This window comes from Myotis myotis, unplaced genomic scaffold (genome assembly GCF_014108235.1).
Source record: "Myotis myotis isolate mMyoMyo1 unplaced genomic scaffold, mMyoMyo1.p scaffold_m19_p_9, whole genome shotgun sequence".
In the NCBI taxonomy this organism is placed as follows: domain Eukaryota; kingdom Metazoa; phylum Chordata; class Mammalia; order Chiroptera; family Vespertilionidae; genus Myotis; species Myotis myotis.
In genome coordinates, this window is record NW_023416401.1 from 40,504,688 (window position 1) to 40,525,069 (window position 20,382).

The 20,382-nt window shown below is 55.8% G+C and overlaps 1 protein-coding gene across 1 annotated transcript in view; it reads right to left on the reverse strand.

The window, feature by feature from the left end:
- Positions 1-34: 34 nt before the first annotated feature.
- KCNG2 (potassium voltage-gated channel modifier subfamily G member 2) overlaps positions 35-20,382 on the reverse strand; it is a 34,215-nt gene continuing 13,867 nt past the window's right edge. The window contains 3 exon segments of the mRNA XM_036322362.1: positions 35-1,217; positions 15,392-15,988; positions 15,991-16,057. Coding sequence (XP_036178255.1) covers positions 402-1,217; positions 15,392-15,988; positions 15,991-16,029 — 1,452 coding nt within the window. The 5' untranslated portion in view covers positions 16,030-16,057 and the 3' untranslated portion in view covers positions 35-401.

Below are 20,382 nucleotides of genomic sequence, written 5' to 3' on the forward strand. Positions count from 1 at the left end.
AGTGTGACCTTCTGGTATTGCTACAGGATGGACGTTCTGGGACTTCCTGAATTTATTTTTAGCTAGCCACAGAGTCAGAACTCCAAAGGGAAATAAAAGGAGGACAGGATGGAGTGCCCTCTGGGAAATTTGCTCAAAGCACAGGTTGGCTTTTAACATCACCTCCGACTCCTAGGCCAAGTTCTGGGCCTCACTGGTCGCAGCAACATGCACTTGAACCGGATACGCGCCAATAGGAGCGAGGCCCCTTAGGGCTTTGGGAGCAGCTGCCCCTAAGTTGAGTTCCTGTCCCTCTGCGCAGTGGGAGGCCAGGGCTGTAGTTCTGTTTCTAAAGCTTGTGACGGGCAGCCTCCTGTGATGGACAGCCGGGGCCGCCCCTGAGCACAGGGTTTCCGCCCAGGTCAGGCTGGCCCTGTGCGCGCCCATGCGAGGTCCGCTGAGTCCCCAGTCTCGCCCGAGCCTTCGGGATCTTGCGAGCTGTCCTCCGTGGCGCTGGCGCTGGCGCTGGCGGAGCGCGTGCTGTCTTCGCGCAGGGCCGGCTCGGGGCTGGCGGCGCGCTGTTGCTGCTCTTTGAGCTCCGAGTAGGAGCGCGAGAAGGTGTGGAAGATGGAGGTGACCGGGAAGGCCATGAGCAGGATGCCGCTGAGGATACTGCTCAGCGCCACCACTTGTCCGGGCACGCTGCGGGGCACCATGTCGCCGTAGCCCACGGTGGTCATGGAGATGACCGCCCACCAGTAGCTGGCCGGCACGCTGGTGAAGTCGCGGCGCGCACCCAGCTCGCGCTCGGCCAGGTGCACGAGCGGCGCGAACAGGGCCATGGCCACGCAGAGGAAGAGCAGCAGCAGCCCGAACTCGCGCGCGCAGCGGCGCACGGTCAGGCCGAGCGAGCGCAGGCCCAGCGAGTGGCGCGCCAGGCGCATCACGTAGAGCACTCGCAGCGCGCGCAGCAGCCGCAGCACCAGCCCCGCGCGCTCCAGCAGCTTGTTGCCACCCGCGCTCGAGCCTGCCCGCGCCGTGCCGCCCGCCGCGAGGCCCACGAGCAGCGACACGTAGAAGGGCAGGATGGCCAGGATGTCGATGATATTGAGCGGCGTCCGTAGGAAGGCGCACTTGTTCTCGGCCTGCAGCGAGCGCAGCAGGAACTCCAAGGAGAACCAGGCCACGCACACCGTCTCCATCACGAAGAGGTTGTGGCATTTGCGGGAGCACTCGCCCTGGGGAGGAGAGGGACACGTGTTGGGGCAGAGAGGTTGGTTCCCCATGATGGAGGGATGTCAAACCCAGCTGCCCTGACTCCTGACCCCAACCCATGCAAGTGTGCTACTGCAGGAGTGCCAGGGGTAGCCACAAAAATGCCCAATTCCTGTAAAAAAGATTTAATGGAAGCCCTGGCCGGTGTGGATCAGTGGTTAGAGTGCACCACGGGCCAGCCCGCACCCCCACGAAGGGTCATGGGTTCAATTGCTGGTCAAAGGCAGGCACCTGGGTTTCAGGTTCCATCCCGCCCAGGTCTGGAAAGCAACCAATTGATGTATCTCTCTCACACTGATGTTTCTCTCCCTCCCTCCTTCCACTCTCTCTAAACATCAATGGAACAAATATCCTCGGGTGAGGATTACCAACCAAAAAAGTTAATTGGATATTGGCTTCCCACAGGAGCTCAGCTGACCTGATCCCCAGCAAAACTGGTAATGATCATTTAAGAACAAACAAACAGCCATTTAAAGACTCTGGAAACAGTCCTAAGGGCAAGAAGGAAATGCAACATCTATTTAAGAAAATCTGAAAATCTGTGAGGGAAGGAAAGAGTTTGCTATTCGAACCAAGACCTCTTGCCCCCCTAGCCCTGGGAGGAGATTCCACTCCAGAGACTGCAGCAAGGGTTCTGGGCTCCAGCTTGGGGAGGAGAGAGGTTCAGCTGCTCAGCCTGCCCTCTGGGTGAGCCCCAGGCCAGTGGGATGGAGAAGTGGGGCTCAGCCGACACCATGTGCTCTGAGTCCTGGGCCCACCTCACACTGGAGGTGAGACCACCAGGGGCCAGGCCGGGGCCACTTGGCCTCCCTGTGCCTTGCAGTGCCCCCCACGTGGCTCATGACCCTCTGGGCACTGAGGACAGACCCTCATGCCTGTCCAGCTTCCCGAGCCCTCAGTGGTGGGGGCCAGCAGTGGTGACCTTCCACCATGTAGAGACAGCAACTTGACGTCACACCTGACGCCTTAAATGGAGAACAGGTTGGGGGTCAGCAGTTTTTCAATACCTTTGTGCTCAAGGGCACAGAGGTGGTGGGACCCCACACGGCTGCTCCCCAAGTCCTGTCTTGAATCTTCAGGGCCAGGCACTGATGTATCACTGTCTGCAAGGAACTGGGCAAATTGGGCTCCCGAAACCCTTCCTCCGATTGGCACTCACTATTGGGTGATTTGTGTATTGAGCAGAGCCCGGCCTTCCCATTAATGAGCTGTCAGAACCCAATACCTTGGCCTCTACATTAATCATTGTCCCTGTGGTGTGCCTGGAAACCCTGGCCACAGACTTGCTTCCGTGGCCTCCAGACATGAGGGTGGGTCGCAGAGAGTCCCACAGCTTCTGTCTCCCAGCTCATCATTCTAGACCCCTCTGGGCTGGCAGAGGGCTGGGGGCCTTGTGGGGTGGTGTTGAGTCTCCTGCTCCACACCCTGGCATCATCCCTAAATAATAACCCCTTCTGCACCCCTCCCGAGTTCAGCCAGTGAGCAGGGCTCAGAGGCAGGGTCTCCGTTCCCCTGGCCATGGGGAGGGGCATCTCCTTAGACCTACACCAGGCCCACTGAGCTCACAGCCATGTGAGACCTGTTGCTGCTTGTTGCTTCTAGGTTTGGGGTGGGTTTTGTTCCAGCAATTTTTGGTGCTTGTTCATCCCCTGAGGGTGGTAAAGTGTTTTGTTTTGTTTTGTTTTTTGTTTTTTTTGAGGGTGGTAAAGTTTTATCCGCTATTTAGGGCTGGTCGTTCCATGCTGCCTGGGCCAGTGGGAAGGCTTTTGAGTCCAGCCCTGAGCCTCATGGGGCAGCAGGGCAAGGGGTGGGGGGCTCTGAGCTTGACCCTGGGTGAAACACTCCTTGGGAGGCTCTGGCTTTGTCACTCCTCTGTGTCAAGTTGGGTGTAAGCTCAGAGAGGTTGAAGGGCATTCCTGATTACCATGGCTTGGGGCACTGGGAGAACAGGGGAGGCTTTCTGCTGGATCTGGGCCAGTAACTGGATTCGGGGAAAACCCGGATCCACAAGTTTTCAGTCAAGAGACAACACGGCCCGTGGGGACTGGGACAGACCTGGTTAGAAACCCACTCTCCACCCTGAGGAAGGGCTTAGGAGGGAAGCCGCCATGCTCAGGGACAGTGGGTGACGGGGAGGAGGGTGGATGGAGTCAGCCTCGACACCAGGTCAGAGCAGTGACGTATCTCTGCCGGGACACCACCTGATCAGGAACTTGAGGACCCCAAGGAACCTGTGGTGGTCTCGTGATCAGCAGTCCCAGACACAACCCATACAACACCCTGTGCTGGGCTGACTGTGGGCCCGGCCCCAAATCTCAGCACAGCTGCCCCGCCAGGTTCTGTGTGAGCCCCCATGGGGGGTTTCCACCACTGCGTTTGGGGAGAGGAGGGCACAGACCCTGGGCCATGCCGGAGGAGACCCTCATGTGCCAACCTGCAGCCAGACCCATCCTGCTGGATTCGGGAGGAGACGGGCCCGTGGATTCCCTGGTACCCCCTCCTCCAGCCCTTTCCTTAAGGACCAGCTGTGCAGGTTAATTGGAGGGAGCTATTTCTGGACATTTTAACCCAGAAAACAGACCCCGATTTATCATACTTTGACACATCTGGCCTATTTGGCCCAAATCAGGTCAGACATAAATCTCCCTTCAGCTGGCTCACCTGGTTTGAAGCCCCCGACCCCTATTTACTCGCCTGGCTTTTGCTTGTGTTTCACAGACATTCGGGGCTTTGGTGAATCAGGCCTCAGCAGGTGCCGACGTGAGTTTATCATGGGTTTGAGCACCAGGTGCAGCTGCCCCAACACCCTGGTGGCCCTGCCCTGCCCTGTCCAGCTGGGCGCCTTCTAAACTCCTTCTGCTCAGCCAGCTCAGCACTGTTTCTACTCCCAGATCACTCTGCTCCCATCCGACCAACCACGGGGGTGGACAGGGCGACCTGCTGACTACTGCCGGGCCGGCCACTGTTTGGAGAGGACACAGACTCCAGCAGATGCTTCTGGAGTGAGAGAACGTGGGGCCTTGTAGGCCGTGGCAGGACCTCATGTCCATTCTTTCAGTGGTGGGGCCTGTCCACCCTTCAGGTCCCCATGGTGTTCCTCTGAGAACAGGTGTGTTCTCATGCCAGCATGAACTCAGGGAACACCCCCCTCCCATCCTCACCAGCTTTCCTGGCAGGGCCTCTGGTCCCCATGCACTGGACACAGCCTTCCCTACAGGCACCAGCTCCCATGCTGTGAGCACCACTATCACCCTCATCTCGCCTGAACCCTGGCTCCCAGACCTGCTCCCCAGGCTCCCCTGAGCTCCCCCAGCCAACACTGTGTCCCCAGGGGACTGGGCCCTGGCCTGTGGTGAACATCTGGTCCAAGAGGCAAACTTCCCTGTTGGTGAAAGGCCACAAGACACTGTGCCCTCACAAGTGACCGCCCTGGACCTGGGTGCCCACCTGCAGAGTCTGCACAAGTATCCCCGGTGACTCAGCCCTGCGTTTGGGCCCCAGCGCCTTTCCTTATAATTTGTTTTCTTTCCAGGATTGGAACTGGGCCTCTTCCAATTACTTGTGGCTAAAGAACCAAAAGTCAGCTGCCCCCAAGGAAGCAGCTCACTGAATGTGAGAAGTCTGAGCTCATTACAGACACACGAGGCCGTGGGAGGGTGGCTGCCCAACAGTGTCCCTAACCCTTATGTGGATGGCGTCGTCCACTATTACAAAACCCAACCAAACAGCACAACGGCTCGGAATGCTCTCCATGCCCAACGGGGCAGGTGGGCTGGATGAGCACCAGGAGACCCTGGAGGGCACCGTCCATGCCAGGCAGAGGCGGCCCGGGGGACGGACCAGGCTGGTTCCAACACCAAGGATGGTGACAGCTGGTCCAAGCCAACTTTTGGGAAAGTGTTTTTGAAACTGTTGTTGGAAGGCATGGCCTCCCGCAGGGTATTCACTTGGCACTGTCCCTGTTTTTATTTTCTAGTGAAAATGAATGGAAGCTCAGGGCCAAGTCTTTTCAGTAATAGAGACTGTGGGGCGGTCATGGCTGACTCTTGGGAGAGGCCTGGCCCCGGCATGCATCCATCCCCGGCTTTGTTCTCATTTCAGAGCATCAAAAATTCAGTGGCGTGAGCCCTGCCAAGGACAACGCTGGCTCTATTAAGCCAGGAGATGGAGGGAGGCCAGTGGGGGTCCTCTCTGTAAGCCAACCGGCGAGGCACCAGCTGAGCTCCCCGGAGCTGCAGCCTGGTCCGAGGTTCTGGCTCAGGGTTTCATCAAGAATCCCGAGTTTCACAAGCTCCCCTCTGCATCTAATGCAGTGGTTCTCAACCTATGGGTTGCGACCCCTTTGGCGGTCGAACGACCGTTTCACAGGGGTCGCCTAAGACCATCCTGCATATCAGATATTTACATTATGATTCATAACAGTAGCAACATTCAGTTCTGAAGTAGCAACGAAAATAATTTTGTGGTTGGGTCACAACATGAGGAACTGTATTTAAAGGGCCAGAAGGTTGAGAACCACTGATCTAATGCGTAATTAATCCCCACGTTGTTCACATCCTTTTACTGCCTCTGTATTTTCTGGACATTGTCTCTATCAATCCATCAGAAATGTTGTGTAGCCAGCAAAATGGACCAGCAGGGCGACTGTGCACTAGACATAGTGCAGATAAATCCTACAGGCAGCACCTACTCCTATGGACCTGTTTACTCTTCATGACTGTGTGCTGCTCTGTGTTTAGCCCCCGTTAATACCCAGAAGAAAGCACTCAATTCACTTCACTAACTACGAACTTATAATAACTTGACTTTGAACTGAATTGAGTTTATTTTTTCCAATTATCTATGGGAAAGGCTCCTGTAGTGCAAGCATAGAAGTAGGAATATTCAATCGACGTTAGAGAACAGATTGTTTAAAAATAGCACCAGTTGTTTGCACAGGAGTGAGGAATGTGCTCTTTCAGTCACCTGTGCTGAAGCAGGCTGTCAATCGCTCTCCTGTCACCACCCTGCGGTTCTGTGCTGTCTCCGGAAAGAAGTAAATACAAGTGCCTTACAGAGTGTCCCACACTCTCCCACAGCTGACCTGGCTGGTCTTCCATCCGCCCTGTGAGCTCACTCCTGGGGGAGATGTTCTGGACTGGGCACAAGAGAGAACTGGGACCGCCAGCCCCATGGGCCATATTTGGCTGAGCCGACCTGATGCTCACGGCTGCAAACCCCTGTCCTACTGGGCCGTCCATTCCTGCAGGAGTGACCGACTCTAGTTGCTACAGACACAGGTGCACATGATGATTACAGGCGGCAGTGCCCCCGTGAATGCACGAAGAGGGCGTCCATCTCCGGAGAGAACGCTCCAAACCACGGAGTTGATTCTGAGTCGCAGAGAACGGCACATTGGCAGCCGCTGCTCTCCATTCAGTTCCTTCACTTCGGCTGCATTTCTGTCGGAAAGCGCGGTGCTGCCTCCAAGCCTCAAGACTGTCCGCCTGCGCATGCGCACTGCTCCCCGCTCCCAGGCAGCCTGAGTCCCACCTGCCCCACAGGGCGGAGCGTTTGCTTTTGGGGGGTTTCTGTCGTGGCTTCTCCAGAGACGCCCAGGGTTGGGGGGGTCTCCTGCTCGGTGCCCAGCCAGGAATTCAGTAACTGCCACACTCAGGCTCCCCTCTGCATGGCAAGGGTGGGCACTTCCCCAGCCCCATGACCACAGCATGAAACCACCAGGGTGCCCACCGACCAGACACCCAGGCTTTCCGACTGGGTTCTGCAGGAAGTGATTTTTTCCAGGCAAGAGGGACTTCCCCTCCATCGCACTGAGCATTGGGCAGCCAGAGGCAGAGGGCACTCCACCAGCCAGTGCCCACGGGCCCACAAGATGAGTCAAGGTTTTCTGTAGGACTCTCAGTGTGACCAGCTCTGAATGGATGTCCTCATGGCAAGTTCTTGAGCAAATTCAGTCCTGCAAAGCCCAACAGGTGGCCGTGGGCACAGCAGGCTTGCTGGCTGCCCCCTCCACGTTCCCCTGGGAAGAATTCCGTTCCAGGACCCTCTCCAGGAGCTCGGCCTCGCTGGTCCAGGCTGTGCACTTACATTCGTCATTGGTGCCATCACGAATCTCACCGTATGGAGGACAACGGGTATAGCGGCTGAGTGTCCGGTGGTGGTGAAACGGGACCCACACTGGCTGACACCTGCAACCTCACCAGCCACGCAGGGGACACTCATGAAATCCCTGCTGGGCCCTCGGATCTTGTTTGCTCTCGTGTTCTTTACTGGAGCGGAGATATGCCACAGTAATTTTCAGGCCTGGAAATTTTATTTTTTCTTCTGTCAGCATCCACCCTGGGCTCTGCGCCCTGATGCTGCCTCTGAGACAACACGCCCCCTCCACAGACCCGTCCCGAGACCAGAAGCTGCCTGCAACTTGGCCTGTCCCAAATGTCTGCTCCGTTTCCAGCAGCTGCTCAGGAATCACCTCTGAAGTGAGGACTGGCTATCCTGTCCCAGGTCCACCGTCCTGGCTCAGGTCCATGCAGAGCCCTGGGACACGGCTGGCGCCATGAGTCACAGCGAGTGGTGCACGTTGTGGCCTCCTGTTCTTGACGACCAGAGTCTCATGTCGGTGACCTCTGAGCACTAACGGAGTGCCGGACACCTGAGCGCAGTGCCTGTGCGTCTGGGCACCCCTGGAGCCTGCCTGCACCTCCTCGTTCTGTTTTCTCTGGGGGATGCCCGAATGCAGAGCATCATCCAGACAATGGAATAGCGTGACCTGGACTGAGAGCAGGCCAGAGGCGGAGCTTCCCTCGATGCTGTGACCACGAGCAATTTCCAGTTGGGAGGCTTTTAAAAACTGTTTTAATCCCGTTTTCAGTAGTTTCCCTAAAGGTGTTCAACTCCCGAGCACCTGGTCTGAAGGGGCTCTCAGCTGGCTGAGTGGGCTCAGGGCTCCTGTCAGAGCCAAGTTATCAGAGACTCCGCTTTCACCTTCTCCCTCACACTGTTCTGCTCCCTTTGGGTCCCCAGCAGGGCCCGGGTGGGTGGGCGCTCCGGGAGCTTCCTGAAGGGGTGGGACTGGTTCCCTGTGCCCTCCAGGTGGCTGGTGAGGAAAAGCAGGACTCAGGCCTGCTGGGCACACCGGCTCAGTCAGGGAGGCAGCAGGGAGGGCCCGTGGAGCCCAGGCCGAGCCTTCCCAGATGCTCTGCTCTGCAGTAGCCTGTGCTCTCCGGCGGCTGTGCCTTCATCCAGAGGCCACAGGGGTGTTGGGAGCTGCCTGCAGCCCAAGGATCCCAAGGCCCCAGGAGGGAGGGAGAGGGCGCGACCCTCCTGCTCTGAGAGTCGCCAAGACTTGGGAGCAGCCAAGATGTCCCTCAGCAGGGGAATGGATAAATAAACCCTGGCCCGTCCAGACAATGGACTATTGTTCAGCAATAAAAAGAAATGGGCTGTCGAGCCATGAAAAGACCCAGAGGAACCCGAAATGCACATGACTAAGTGAAAGAAGTCAATCTGAAAAGGCTTCATATTGTATTATGATTGCAACTACCTTCTGGAAAAGGCAAAGCGATGGAGACAGTAAACAGATCAGTGTTAGCCAGGGGTTAGGGGGAGGACGGATGAACAGGTGAGCACAGGGGATGTGTAGGGCAGTGAAGCTACTCTGTGTGACACTGTGATGGTGGATACATGACTTGATACATTTGTCCACACCCACAGGTTGTACTCCAGAAGTGACCCTAAAGTAAACCATGGACTGTAGGTGACAAGGTTGTCTCTGTGTCGATCCATCAGAGTAACAAATTTCCCACAGGGTGTGAGACATGGATAATGGGGAGGCTGTGCAGTGGGGATAGGGGAATGTGGGAAATCTTAATACCTTTTCTCAATCCTGCTGTGACCCTAAAACTGCTCTAAAAAATAAAGTCTTAGAAAACGGGGGGGGGGGGGGGGGGGCGGGCGGGATCCTACAGCTTCTATTCTAGGCATCGGAGCATAGGTCTTTTATTTTTCAGATAAGCACAAATCCAAAACTCAAATCCCTTCTTTTTTTGATGCCAAATTTGTGCAGAAAGTAGAGGGGAAAAAATGTTCTGAGCTTCATGTTTATCCCTTGGCACATGCGGCTGTTTTCAGCTCCTCTAAGAGCCCACAGTGGGGTCTCCATGAAAACAAGCAGCGGTTGCTCAGACGTGGGCGCTGATGGCCGTCTGGGGCCTTGGACGACGATTCTGGGCGCGTGGCAGGGGCACAGGCACCAAGGACGGGGCTGATGCCTCGGAGGCCATGGGCACCCCTGCCAGGTGCTTGCCTCCCCTCTCTCAGCAGCAGAAGAGAAAGGCGAAGTGAAAGGACCTGAGCCCAGGCAGGTCTGGCTCCCGACAAGGTCCGGCTGTGGCTTGATATCGCCACTGGATTTTGCTGACTCGTGGTGCAGAATGTTGCCAATAGGACACTCGAGGACTGGCAGCTTACCCAGCACATATTTAGTTCTCTTGGTTCCAGAAGTCCAAGATCCCAGGGCCCGCAGATTCGGGGGCTGGTGAGGCTGCTTCCTGGGTCACAGACATCGTCTGTTGTGTGTCCTTCTGTGGCAGGAGGGGAGCAAGCTCTCTGGGGGCCCTTTAATGAGACTGACAATCCCAGTCATGGGGGCTCCAACCTCATGACCAAATCACCTTCCAAAGGCCCCACCTCCTAATACTATCGGGGAGGGGGGTTAGGTTTCAGTGTACAAATTGGGGCAACGTAACATTCAGTCCACTCTGCCTGCTCTTTCCCAAGAAATCGGCTCCTGATGCAGAAGCCCCTGCTCACCCAGGGCTCAGCCCACATCTCTGTTTTACAGGCCTGCGTTAGGGCAGGCTTCATGCCACTGCTCTCAGGAGGCCCTTCAGAGGGTTCCCCACAGATCCCCAAATGCCATCTGTTCTCTCTCAGGGCCTGGGCTTGAGGGGTGTGTTAGTGAACAGGACTTCCCACCCAAACCACAGACACATGGACCAGGAGATAGCGAGGGCCATGGTGAATTTCATGTGTCAACTTGACTGGGCCATGGGTGCCCAGACATTGGTCAGTCACGATTCTGGGTCTGTCTGGGAGGGTGCTTCTGAGTGAGGTTAATGTTTGAGTTGCTGGGCTCCAAGTAAGCCAATCGTCCTGCTGGTATGGGTGGGCCTCGTCCAATCAGTCGAAGGACTGAACAGAAGAGAAAGGCTGACCTCCCTCAAGTGTGGGCCTCCAGCCCCAGGGCTGGACTGGGACATCTGCTTTGGGTCTTCCTGGGTCTCCAGCCTGCCAACCCCGGGTCTCAGGTGTTCTCAGCCTCCCTCCTGGTGCGAGCCAACACTTCATAAAATGTATATATACAGGGTGGAGCAAAAGTAGGTTTACAATGGTTTGTATGTAAAGTAATACAATACATAATAAAAAAAATAATACAAGAATAAGTTGTTTCGCATACTCACAATGTAAACCCTCTTTTGCCCACCCTGTATACGTCTCTCCCTTTGGTTCTGTTTTCTGAGAACCTGCTACAGCTCAGAGACAGCAAAGCTCTCCCTGCCAGGAGGAGGCTGGCAAGGCTCGATGTGTGCCCACAGGCAGCAGAAACTTTGTCACCAGCTTCCCATGCTGCTGCCAAATGTTCTCAGTGAATTCAATCTCTGAAATCCCAGTCGTGAAATCTATAACTAATTATGCAGGCCTTGATTTAATCACATGGGTTTAAAGGAAGAAAATCGACTCACAGAGTCAGACATCAGCTGCAGTGAAAAGGGCTTGATAGCTTCCGAGCAGCACAGTCCCACCCTCGGACCCTGGCGTGCAGGGGAGGTCTCCCGAAGGCTGGAGCACACGGCCTGCCCGGCCACCCACCAGACCCTGGTCTCAGCACGGGAGCTCAGCACGGTCTCCAAGCAGCACCCCGGCCACCACCCACAGCAGAATCCCCGAGCTGTCTACTGGGACACCAGCGTCTGTCCATGCCCTCCGCCGTTGGGAGGCTTCTCCTCTAGGTCATGCGACAACACCCACAACCGCCTACCCCTGGCCTGGCCTTGACCTCTCCTGGCATTGGAGAGAACGCTAGACCCAATGACTGTGCCACTGTCAACAATTTCACCCCAGACACACATTCTCAGGGGAATCAACACTCGCTTTCAGGCTATTCCACAGTCGGTGGGGTGCTCTGGTCACACATGCATGCTCACCTGGTGCCCGTCAAGGTGCCCAGGCCCTGAGCACAGCGTGTCAGCCCTGGCCGTGTGGCAGGCAGAGAAGTGCAGGCTGCAGATCCACTGGAGACGCCACAGAGGCAGCGGGAAGTGGGGGTCTCCCCTCTGGCTTGGGGCTTCCTCAGTGACGGGGGCTGGGGGGTTTGGATCAGCCCTGCCTCGCTGTCCACGAGCCCGAGGAGCCCCTCCCACTGAGCCTGGTCTCTGCTCAGTGACAGGGTGACAGGCCCCACCTCCAGCTCTGACCCCAGGGCCTCCAAGCACGTGGCATCGAAACAGCGACTTGTCTGCCGGCTCCAGCCTTGGAGTGAGTTGCAGAATGTCTCCGGGTATCACTGCTGTGACGGTTTCTCCTGAGAAAAAAGCAAGGCTCCCGCTGAGAGGGTTTTGTTGTCAGAAGGTACATTTTTGGGTCAGAAGACCTAGGAGAACTTCCAGTGGATGTTTAGGGTTTTGGTATTTCTACCCCAAGGCCGGGGTCTGGGAACCCCCAAGTTTTCCTTCCTCAGAAGCCATGAACATGGTGTGGATGGTCCGGCTGAGGACTGGCGCTGAGGAGGGAGGCCTGCACATGGCGCTGTGAGGTGAAGACCTTCTCAGACGGGGCAAGGTGGGTCCTGGGCACATGCCTTCCAGGTCCCACAGGTGGAGGCCATGGCCCTGAGGGTCCCATGCAGCTGGGGAGACATGGGTGTGGTGGGGACGGGCTGGTGGGCCGCTCCCCTCTCTCTGGGCTGGGGGTGCCCTGAGGAAGCACATTTAATTTTGTTGAAGATGCTTTGTTCTTGGTTCTGGGAGCTGTTGGTGACACATGGTGAATGCTTTGCCCAAAGATAATTTAGGATTGAGTGTTCCACAAGTTTTCTGGGCACTGTTCCCGTGCCTTCCCATTATAGTCGGGCACATAACAGGTCTTCGCTCCTTAGACACTTCACCTTATTTCCAAGGGAAGCCACAGTTCTTCCCAGAGACTCCGCAACAGCCAACTCTGGTGTCACAGCACTGAGTCTCTCCTCTAGGTTGCCACGCCCTCAGAGTCCCCCAAACAGGAGGTGGGACTCCGTGTGGAAGAAGAAACATCTCACGTCTGCTTAGTGTGAGATCATGAGCACAGCACAGGGTGTGTGGGCACGGCGGCGTCCCGGGGGCTGTCAGGGCAGCAGGTGCTCACTGTGACCAACAGTGTCGTGTGGGCAGGGCAGCTGACCCAGATGGGGGCCTGGAGGACAAGCAGCAGAAACCGAGCCTTTACATGTCATCATGTAAGCTGTGGGCAGCTCTATAAGCCAGGAAGACATCCATGTCCTGCCCCGTGACTGTGGCTGTCACCTCCTGTGGCAGGAGGGCCGTGCAGGTGGAATGAAGGTAAGGACCCTGAGCTGCGGAGAGTCCTGGCTACAGGGGGCCCAGTGCGGTCACAGGTCCTCCAGTGAGGGAGGCCGGAGGGCTGGAGGCAGTGATGGAGAAGGACCACAGTGATGGCTCTGAGGATGGAGGAGGGGCATGGGGACAAGCTGAAAGGGCATGGGGGGGTTCTCCCTGGAGCCTCCATAGGAACCAGCCCACCAACTCCTGCACCTCAGCTCCCCCAGACCCCAAAACTCATCCTGTCTGACTGTGCAGAGCCAGGCGTTAAGAGGGATGCCCTAGCATCAGGTCTGGAGCCTTCTGTGGAGGCTGGGCCCCCTCAGGGTGGGAGGGGCTCTTCCTTGAAGTCCCTCAGTCCCACCCAGAGTGGGTGAAGTGGTGCCTGTGATTGGCTGTGCGTGCTGCTCTCAAAGGCTGAGGCCCAGAGCACGTCATGTTCTTCATGCTGCCTCCATCTCCCAGTCACGCTGGCAGCAGCACTTTCACACAACAGTCACTCATGCCAGAATAATGGACGCGCAGACCTCCCAAGGGCTGTGCCCCGGCCATACCCATGTTAACAGCAGCATAGTCACAACAGCCAAGAGGAGGAAGCAACCCAGTGTCCACTGGTGGAAAGGTGGATAAGCCCAATGTGGTCCATTTGCACAGTGGGATGCTGCCCAGCCTTAGAAAGGAAGGAGATTCTGACACATGCTACATGGATGAACCTGGAGGATATCATGCTGAGCGAAGTAAGCCAGTCACAACGGGACAAATACCATAGGATCTGCTTATGTGAGGTGCCTGGAGTGGTCAACATCACAGAGACAGAAAGTGGACGGTGGGTCCCAGGGGCTGGCAGGGGACGGACACTGGGGAGCTGTTTCATGGGGACAGATGGTGGCGGCGGCTGCACACCACTCTGAGTGTACTTAGTACCACGAAACAGCATGCTTAAATATGGTAAAGATGGTAAATTCTGTGTATATTTTATCACACTCATACACACGTTGATGAAACATAAAACGTTTCCTTCCCACGGCAGTGACAACACTTACTTCTGACTCAGCACCTCGGATGAGCAGTGGCCCAGGTGCTTCCTAAAGTCCCCTCACAAGGTCGTGGATGGCACACGTGCTCACCAACACTGGGTTAATGCTGTTTAATCTGATGCCAGTCCCCGGTAGTGTGAAGTGGTGCTTGGGGAAATGGGGAAGGTTAGGGGGACAGGCCAGAATGGTGGGCGACTCGGATACATGTGCACACCCTGGAGGGTTCTGCATGGGCTGGCTTGGCCTCAGTGCTGTCACTGGTTGAAGCAGGCCTATGGCCTCCTGTTCTCTGACCCTCATCTAAATGGCTCCCATCCTGCATATTGTATGGCATTATTGCTACTTCGAAAACCGAAATGTAAGTGTCTTCTTAGCAGCATAATCCGATACTTGGGCCTGGTTAACACAACTGGAAACAGACAGGAATCAGACAGGCAAACAGTGAAGGATGCCAAACCAATGACCTGACATTTACATTCAAATTTAATCTGCAGTCAGGGATGCCACACTCGTGGTCAAGCCAGATAACAGCTAATGTTCCAGGAGGACACGGGACATCTCCCTTCAGCTCCTCACTGTCTTAATAATGAGTGGACTCCCCCGGTGAGCTCTGGCATAAGCTCCCCAGCATTTGAGGCTCCCACGATGAGCTGCCCTGCCCGAGGAAGGGCTCAATTCAGAGCAGGGCCCAGCTCCTGGCAGGTGGGAGCTGGGGACTGCGGAGGCGTTGGGGCAGGCTGATCCCAAGCCCTGCCCACCATAAGGAAATGCAGGGTCAGCTTCCAGGACAACACTCAGCAATGTCCTTCAAACCCTGGTGCGCCCTCTTCTTGTAACCCACCCACTTGGACAACACAAACCCAGGCTTCCCTGCCCATGTCCTGAGCATCGCAGCCTGGGTTCCTAGAGGCGGACATTTCCACCCACGTCCCGTGCTGCCATTCTCACAGGACAGAAGGGGGATGGGAAGTCCACCCTGTACTCAGAAATGAACCCGGGCGTCTGGACAAAGGCTTTGCCTGAGGCGAGAGCCTGGTCCTGGCTCTCGAGCCCTCAAAGAGGCCACATCCTTTAGGTCCAGGATGACGGCACATGAGCACGCAACTCTCCAGACCTTAAGATACTGAACATGCTAAGCCCCTTGTTGACCAAGCTTCCAGGGCCTGTGGGAGAGACCAGCCCAGCCTGGCTGAATTCTTGGATATGGCTGTAATTGGAGTGGCTGCTGTCAGCGCACAGCCCAGCAGAGATGTCAGCCTGGGAGAAGGGCTCGCCCAGGGCACATTACGAGCAGGCCAAGGTGGGCCCAGCGCTGTGGGTGCAACCACCAGAGACAGAGGGGTTTCCTAGACCCTGGTCACTCCGTAGAACTCCCTCCACCCAGCTGCCTCCAGGCCCCGGACCCCATCCCAGACCCCCGGCCTAGGACTTGCCCCGGCTGCCCCATCTTTTGCCAGAGCACCCCAGCCCGGCCCCAGCTCCCAGCCCAGCCTCGGCCCCGCTCACCCGCTCCTCCTCCGCGCGGATGTCCGGCATGGTGCTCAGGCAGAGGCCGACCGCCGTGACGGCCACGAAGGCCACAGACACGCAGGCGAAGAGCTTGCCGGCCAGCCCCGAGTGCGGGTTGTCCACCACGTCGCGCAGTCGCCGACGGCTGCGCGCCAGACGCCCGTGGGGCGCCAGGGCGCCGCCGGGACTCCCTGGCACTGCGCGCTCCGCCGGCCCCGCGCGCGCCTCGGCCGCCTCCTCCTCCCGGCGGCGCAGGCGGCGCAGGCAGCAGCGCTCCAGCCGCGCCTCGTCGATGCCCCAGTAGGCCAGCTCGTCGCGAAAGGCCAGCGCGCACGGGCCGCGCAGCAGCCGCAGCTTCCCGGCGCGCAGCAGCGCCACGATGGCGCGGAAGGCGCACGGGCTGCGGTCGAAGAAGAACTCATCGCGGCTCACGTCGTAGTCGTCGCACACGCGCAGCAGCTCGTCGTGGCCGCGGCAGGCGCGCAGGCGCTCGAGGCGCGCGAGGGGACAGCGTGCCAGCGCGGCCCAGGCCAGGCGCACCCTGCAGCCGCCGACGTTGATGATGACGTGCCGGGCGCGGGCGCCGCCGCCGCCAGGGGGCTCCGCGGGCCCGGGGAGCAGGGCCATGGCCCCATGCGCAGCGCTGGGGTCAGGAGGCTGGGCCTGCGGAAGGAACGGTTCGCGTTAGGGTTGGGGACACCTGATCACGCATGAGACCCTGGGCCTGGTGGCCCAGCGGAACCAAGGACTCCCTCCCCGCCCACTTGGTTCTTCCCCCCTGCATACCCGCCGCCTGCAGGGGGCCCAAACAGAAGACCACAGCCTTTCCTGCAGACCCAGGTTAAGTGGCGGCCTGCCTCAGTTTATCTCCTAGAGACTAGCTAACCTGTGGCCAAAGGAAGCCCGCCCTGCAGAGGCTGCCTCAGGAGATCTGGGCGGGGCCCCGACACCAGCTTGTTACCTGATCACCATCCAATAAAGGTCAAGGGGGAAAGAGGGTGGTTTTAAATCTGAAAGAGACTAACATCCCAGCCCGGGTGCACGAGGCTCTGACTCCAATTTTCATGTCCCCGCAGAGCCCCGTACTGAATTGTAGAACAGGCTGGCTGACTCCTTTTGTAGCCAAATCAAATTTGTGCTCTTTACAGGTAGGAATATTCACCACAATGATCATTAAAAGATCTGGATAATCAGTAGAAAATAAAAATCTCAACTTCCCACAAGGTATTACAGATGAAAGTGCAAGGGTGTGGGGTCTCTCAAACACATTCATTTCTGCCAAGCAGTAAATCGGACAACCCCATGACAGGAGAAGGAGGAGGTTCTGAACAAATCCTGCAGGAAGCAGGGACCTTGTTGGGCTGCACCCTCAGTGAAAGGATGTCCAGGGGGAAAATTTATCTATTGGTATAGATAGGTTGTAAGATTTCTCTGCCTGGTTCTAGGTAAAACAGAACCAGAGTATGTAGATGAGAGTATGTGTCTAATTCTGACTTGCACAATGGGTTTGAGGTTGGAATTTTGGTCTATGAAACCACCAGCTAAGAAATTACCCCCATAAAAAGTAGTCTCAGGTGGGCGACATCTCTGCCGTGTGTGTTAGAACCAAACACATATGCGGTCTGGAGCAGTGCTTCTCAACCAAGTGACTCTGTCCCCAGAGGCATTTGGCGAGGCCTAGGCACATACTGATTGTCATGGCTGGGTGTGACTTGCATTTAGAGGGTAGAAACCAGAGTTCTGCTAAAACCCACAGTGTACAGGACAAAGGGCTGGGACCCAGCCCAAAATGTCAACAGTGCCACTGTCTAGAGCAGTGGTTCTCAACCTTCCTAATGCTGCGACCCTTCAATGCAGTTCCTCATGTTGTGGTGACCTCCAACCATAAAATTATTTTCGTTGCTACTTCATAACTGTAATTTTGCTACTGTTATGAATCGTAATGTAAATATCTGATATGCAGGATGTATTTTCATTGTTACAGACTGAACATAATTAAAGCAGTGATTAACCCTTTGCGGTCCAATTTTATTTTTGGAATTCAAACAGTCTGGCCCAAATTAATTGACGGGATTGCATGCTGAACCGGTTTGCGGTGTCGACCTCAGCCTCAATGTTGGACTGCTCCTAGCGCCTTGTCTGTCGAGTCAGCCTCGACGTTGGACCGAAAAGGGTTAATCACAAAAACAATATGTAATTATATATGTGTTTTCCGATGGTCTTAGGCGACCCCCAAAGGGGTCGCGACCCACAGGTTGAGAACCGCTGGTCTAGAAGGACATGCTCTCAATTCAAGCCTCATAGGATTCCCACAGATGAAGCCCCAAGTAAGCTGAATTTACAAACCCAAATTAAAAAACAACAACACTCAAGGCAACAACCCACATGGGCAAATATCCGCAGACACATGACTAATAGGATTAGGTTCCTAGGGACTTTAGATGATAGAATTATCAAAATAAAGATATGATAGAAGGAATTAAAAGCACAGAGGCAACATGAAAAACACGAGGAGGATCTAAATAAGTAACGAAGCTTCTAGAAAGCGCCAATACAGCCCGGAGATAAGGCCCAGTCCGGAGGTGAGGCTGGGCCTGGGTGGCGCTCCCTCCCAGGCCTCCACAAGGAGTCAATAGGAGACAGACATCATGGAAAGGCCACACATGCGGAGGAGAAAGCAAACTTATCTGCTACCAGGACTCCCAGAAGAGGAGGCAACACTCAACCAAGGGAAAAATGTGTCAGGATTTAGAATCTCCAGTGTTAGGGATGGTGCCAGACAGGATGAGGAAAATTCCACGCCTGGTGCATTACAGGGGGAGCCAGCGAGCTTTAATCCCTAAAATAAATGCGTGCAGTGGGACCTGATGGTGTTAAACTTGGGAAGTAAGACAGCTTTTGGTGGGGTTTTTTTGTTTTGGTTTTTTTTACTGGTGGGGAAAGATGGGTTTGAGTGCTGGCGGCCGCAGGCCCTCCCCGGCTGTCTTGGCTGTGCTATTTCCAGCTTGAATCCCCAGAATGCTTGGTTATTGGGGCTGGGACACACTCAGCTGGTCACAGCAGAAGGTCTGGGTCCACTCCTTCCCGAGGCAAATGCCCTCAGAGGCCAGGAGAGGACTCTTCCCCATCACCCTGCTGTTTGCATCCTGGAGTCCTGCCCGGGGCAGGCTCACCACCCGGTCCCTGGAGCGGCTGAGCCCACCGCCCGCGCAAGCCTGATGGAACCAGCACCTGGCCGGGAGCCAGCACCCTCAGCACCAGCACCTGCAGCACCAGGAGGCTCCCAGAGAACAGAGCAAACGGAGGGAGGAGGCGCCCGTTAGGGATGGCCTTTCCTGGGGGGACTTCGGAGGCAGAGCTGGCAGAGTGAGTGGGCGTGCGTGAGTGTGTGAGTGTGAGCTGCCTGCAGGGCTTCCTCATCTAGGCAAAAGGAGAGAGAGTGAAAAGGAGAACACACAGAACTGGAATGGGATCTCAAGTACTAGAAGGCTGGCCCCCAGTTGAAGAAATACTTACTCTGTAACTGAATTTTCCGTTCTGCATTTAGGCTTAAAAACATTGACTGCAATGGACTAAAACCTCTGTAGTAGACCAGGAAGTTTTAGATTTCAAAACTCCCCGAGGCAGCTTTTGGGGAGAGACCACACAGCCTCCAGCACCAGAGAGGGGGCTGAGGGTTGCTGGAGGCCCCACTCAGCTTACCAAGGAGCAGAGTGGGGTGGAGGAGGGAGATAGCGAGGAGAGGCAGCATGCCCCTCACGGCCTTGGACTTCCTAACCTTTGGGGCAGGCGTGGCAGCGGGAGCTGGAGGGAAGTGTGGGGCTGGCAGGGAGGAGCTCCCATTACACACTTAGTCTTGCTTTTGAGGTGAAGCAGCTTCAGTTGCCTTCTGAGGGCCTGACCTATGGTAGGATCTCATGAATCCGTTGTCACTTAATGTGCACACGGACCCTCGGCAGCCATGTGAGAATTTTTTAGGAAAGATCACCAAGAGCAAAGATGTGTCATTAGGGACCGAGGCTAAGACCATCCACACCCCTACTCCAACGACCATGTGTGGATGCTAAAGTCGGACAGTGAAGAAGGCTGATAGGAAGGAATGGATTAATCTGAAATGTGGTCCTGGAGTAGAGCTCCATAGAGACCCTGGACCAACAGAAAGATGGACAGGTGGGTCCTAGAGAGAATTGAGGCTGAAACATCGCTGGAGGCAAAAATGACAAAACCGAAGCTATCGTGCTTTGGACACATCAGAAGAAGGCAGGTTCTTTGGAAAAGACAATAATGCTGGAAAAACAGAAGGCGGCAGGAAACAAGGAGACCAAATGTGAGATGGATTGACTCCATGAAAGAAGCCACAGGCTGAGTCTATAGGAGCTGAGCAGGGCTGCGAGGACAGGACACTGTGAATGCAACCCACTCATGGGGTACCCAGGAGTCAACCCCGCGGCAGGTAACACACACAGGACCCTAAGAAACAGATTCTGTTGGCTACATCTTACAGATTGATAAACCGACGCCCAGAGAGGTTAAGTAACTCCCCCAGCCACACACTGCTCAGTGGCAGCTAGGATTCCATGCCCCATTATCTTCCTCTCTGCTTCACGGAGATTAATCCAGGAAACAATATGGCCGAGTCACCTGCCTGCATCTACTTTTGCCTAATCAGTTACTATGTGAGGGAGTTTGGTTCAGCTGATTTAATAATAATAGTTCTTAATAATTAGAATGGCAGTTCACAAACTGGGTGATGAGTCTTCTTTTTAAGAATGTATATTCCTGAATGTATTTAAAATTTTTATTTATTGACTGATTTTAGAGAGAGAGAAAAAGGGAAAGAGAGAGAGAAACATGATTTGTTGTTCCACTTATCTGTGCATTCGTTGCTTGATTCTTGCATGTGCCCTGACCAGGGATTAAACCCATAACCTTGGTGCATCAGGACAACACTCTAACCAACTGAGCAACTCAACCAGGGCTGGGTGATG